The sequence below is a fragment of the Bremia lactucae genome, linkage group LG13, assembly GCF_004359215.1.
Source record: "Bremia lactucae strain SF5 linkage group LG13, whole genome shotgun sequence".
Taxonomy (NCBI): Eukaryota; Oomycota; class Peronosporomycetes; order Peronosporales; family Peronosporaceae; genus Bremia; species Bremia lactucae.
This window is the reverse complement of record NC_090622.1, coordinates 2,646,429-2,649,851: the sequence shown is the minus strand read 5'-3', so window position 1 is coordinate 2,649,851 and position 3,423 is coordinate 2,646,429. Positions and strand designations below refer to the sequence as shown.

Below are 3,423 nucleotides of genomic sequence, written 5' to 3'. Positions count from 1 at the left end.
TCTGTTTATTTGTATTTTTTGTAATTCGCAGTAAGTGCGAATATGTTCCCTAGCTCATGGGAACCACTCAAATATAGAACTAATTATTATTGGGTAATTATTGGGTCTGGCACCCCAATAATAAACCAATAATAAATAGACGCGCAGTATCCGCTATCCGGATACTGCCTACACTTAATGTATGTAATTATGTAATAAAACTATGACTACTTAATATAATGGGTTGTTCCATTACAGAGGAAGACTTTCAGACTCAGAGAGTCACTTAGTTCTATTGAACTAATGGTTAACAACTCAGGGTGCCGTACAACCTATTAAAGGTTAAGGAATTTTAGTTCAAGGGATTCAGGGGTCCGTAGAACCAAGTGGCAACTAGCGCCCAAGAGGATATACCTTAGAAATGCTTCTATATCTTACAGATCAATGCGCAAGCCTTAGAAAGGCACTTAACGCTATAAGTTCAAAAGGGGAACTGCACTTTATTTAATTATTTAAATCAAAAAAAAACTACCCTAGCTAATTAAAAATAGATTTTGGCCGCCAGATTTATATCTGGCGGCGACCACATTCGCTATTTGTACCGGTGCCTAATGGGCACATCGGCTGGAGAGCCGTTGTTGTGGTTTATTTACTTTATGCCTTTTATCCTATTCTAAAATAGTTAATTACTTAAATCCCATTTATAATGGATAATGAGTCATATTTGCATGTTTTTGTAAAAAAAGGATTTTTCGACAAGTTTACGCCGGATTTGCAGAATAGGCTTTTCAACACGTCATCGGTATCCAACGCGCTAGGGGATGGCTCTGCTTCGGTGCAAATGAACGTAGCGAACCGAAATAAGGGCCTTTCTTCCCAATAAATGGAATGCCGTATGTGTCGTAAACATATTGGAACTAATACCCTTGAAGTACCTCATCCACCCAAACGGCTCGATGAACCTTGTCGAATCTGTTTATTAAAAATTTCCATTCATTATTGAGGTTACAAAAGTTTTTGCTGAAGCGTGCCATATCAGCATGGTCTCTCAAACTCACGTGCTTGGCGTGCTTGGCGGCTCAAGCCTATTTCACGCCACGAAAGTCTGCTCAGTTCTTGTCGAGAAAGTCGTCGATACTGAGCATGGCTCTGTCGTGTGCCACGTCGGCACTTGGCCATCGCGCTCGGAACACGACATCCCGCTCCAGCTCGTGTTTGTGCAGCGTCATCATGCTGATCCCGATGGCAAGTATCGCCAACCGCGGCAAATAAATTATCGGGCCATTGCACTTGCGCTCAAGTCCCTTGGCTGTGATGCGGCTGTGGGCGTCTACTCCGTTGGGTCTATGATGCCCTCGATTGGCGTGGGTCGCTTCGTGGTGCCTGAGGATTATTTCAACCCCTTTCATATCATGCATTTGTCCCACGATTACGATGCGCACGTGGTACCAGAACTTCATGGCAAATTAAAAGATATGCTGGCGCAGGCGCTCTCTACCGGTGGCTTTGAACCGCACGTGGGGGGCGTGTATGTGCAGACTGCGGGTCCACGCTTTGAAACGAAGTCTGAGGTGCGTTTTTTTGCGCAATTAGGACATTTTATTGGGATGACGGGTGCTAATGAAGCTGAGCTTCTAAATGAATTGCGCATGCCATGCGCTATGTTTTCTATCGTTGACAATATGGCTAATGGCCTTGGCGACCCGCTAACGCTTGAAGCGTTCAAAAAGACGCAAAAAGCCAACGCTGATCTCATGGAACGTGCGTTCCTTCACGTGCTGGATGAACTGGCATCCTCGAATCTGCTAAGTTCGCTTGCTTCTACGGATTAAAGTCGGTTACCACCGTCACTGTAGGTAGCAATAATGCTCGTAAAATGGCACTTGAGTCCTTCTGTATCATCGTCAATAAACTTGATGATTGTATTTTTCGCGTGCTCTTTTGTCGAACTTGCTCCTATATCTGTAAACCGTTAATGGAGAGTAATGCTATTTTGCCGATATGTTAGGAACATCGAAGTAGATATAATGAAGATGATTGAACAACAGGATTCGTTGGACATAGCCTTCATGCGCATGGCCATTGCAGAAGCGCATCGGTCGCAGCCAAGTGAAAACGCCTACTGCGTTGGCTGCGTTGTGGTGCGTGACGGACAAGTACTAAGTACCGGTTTCTCGCGCGAGTTGCCGGGAAACACACACGCAGAGCAGGTGGCCCTGATAAAGCTTAATTTGCAAGCGCAAGGAGCCACTGTTTATACAACAATGGAACCGTGCAGCAAAAGAATGTCGAATAACGTATCTTGTGTGCAGAGCTGCTTTCGTGCAGGAGTTGCTCGTGTTGTTGTTGGTGTGATTGAGCCGAAAAATTTTGTAGTTTGTGAGGGAGTGCAATTGCTTCAGAAGGCAGGGATGGACGTTAAGATACTGAAAGGACTTGAACACGAATGCCTAGCACCAAATAAACACCTTCGACTTATTTTTTAGCCATTGCTTTTTATGAAATTATCAGCTCATACTGACAGAAGTTCATCAGGAATTGGTTACTGTTCTCACTTAGGACAAAAAAAATTGCTCAAACAAATAAGTTCAAGGCCAAATGATGACAAGGTGACGCAAGCGGAATAAACTACAGGTGTTTGCAGCATTTTCGTAACGGGGCACTACGACTTGTATGCTTCTTACAAGCTACTTCGCACTGCTTCAGTTGCGAGTGGTGCCCACGTCACTTCACGTACACTATACTGCAAGGGGAAAACTACTCTTTAAGCAACTCCTTAAAGAGAAATTAAATGAAAACTGTATTAGTATAATTAAGTTTCTTCTTCTTTCTATCTTTAATGTAACTAATTAAAATCTGATACTAAACATAATTGAAATCTTTCAGTTCTCTCTTTGTTTACGTTTTCAGCTGATTTGTAATGGGGCACACATCGGTTAGAGAACCGATGTTGTGGTACATTTACTTAATGGGTAAAATATCCTTTTATCTAGTTTTTAAATAGTTAGTTACTTAAATCCCATTTATTATGGGTCGCCGCCAAATATAAATCTGGCGGCCGAAATTTCTATTATAATTTAGCTAAGATAAGGTTTTTAGATTTAAATAGTTGAATAAAGTTCAGTTCCCCTTCTGATCTTAAAGCGTTAAGTGCCTTCCTAAGGCTTGCGCATTGATCTGTAAGAGATAGAAGCCTTTCTAAGGTATATCCTCTTGGGCACTAGTTGCCACTTGGCTCTACGAACCCCTGAACCCCTTGAACTAGGATTCCTTAAGCTTGATAGCTTGTACGACTCCTTGAGTTGCTAAACCCATTAGTTCAATAGAATTAAGGGACTCGCTGAGTCTGAAAGTTTTCCTCTGACGTTAGGAGCGAGGTAGCTCCGCTACACTTTCTTGCGGGGGTGCGATAGATAGTACATGGGCTACCAAATACGACGATGT

The 3,423-nt window shown here is 42.8% G+C and overlaps 1 protein-coding gene across 1 annotated transcript; it reads left to right on the top strand.

Moving 5' to 3' along the window:
• Positions 1-957: 957 nt before the first annotated feature.
• Positions 958-2,465, top strand: CCR75_007150 (uncharacterized protein; the record flags this gene model as incomplete). The annotated part of the gene is made up of 1 exon (XM_067965214.1): positions 958-2,465. Exon 1 carries the CDS (start codon positions 1,965-1,967, stop codon positions 2,463-2,465), a length of 501 nt encoding a protein of 166 aa, XP_067823526.1. The 5' UTR covers positions 958-1,964.
• Positions 2,466-3,423: the final 958 nt, after the last annotated feature.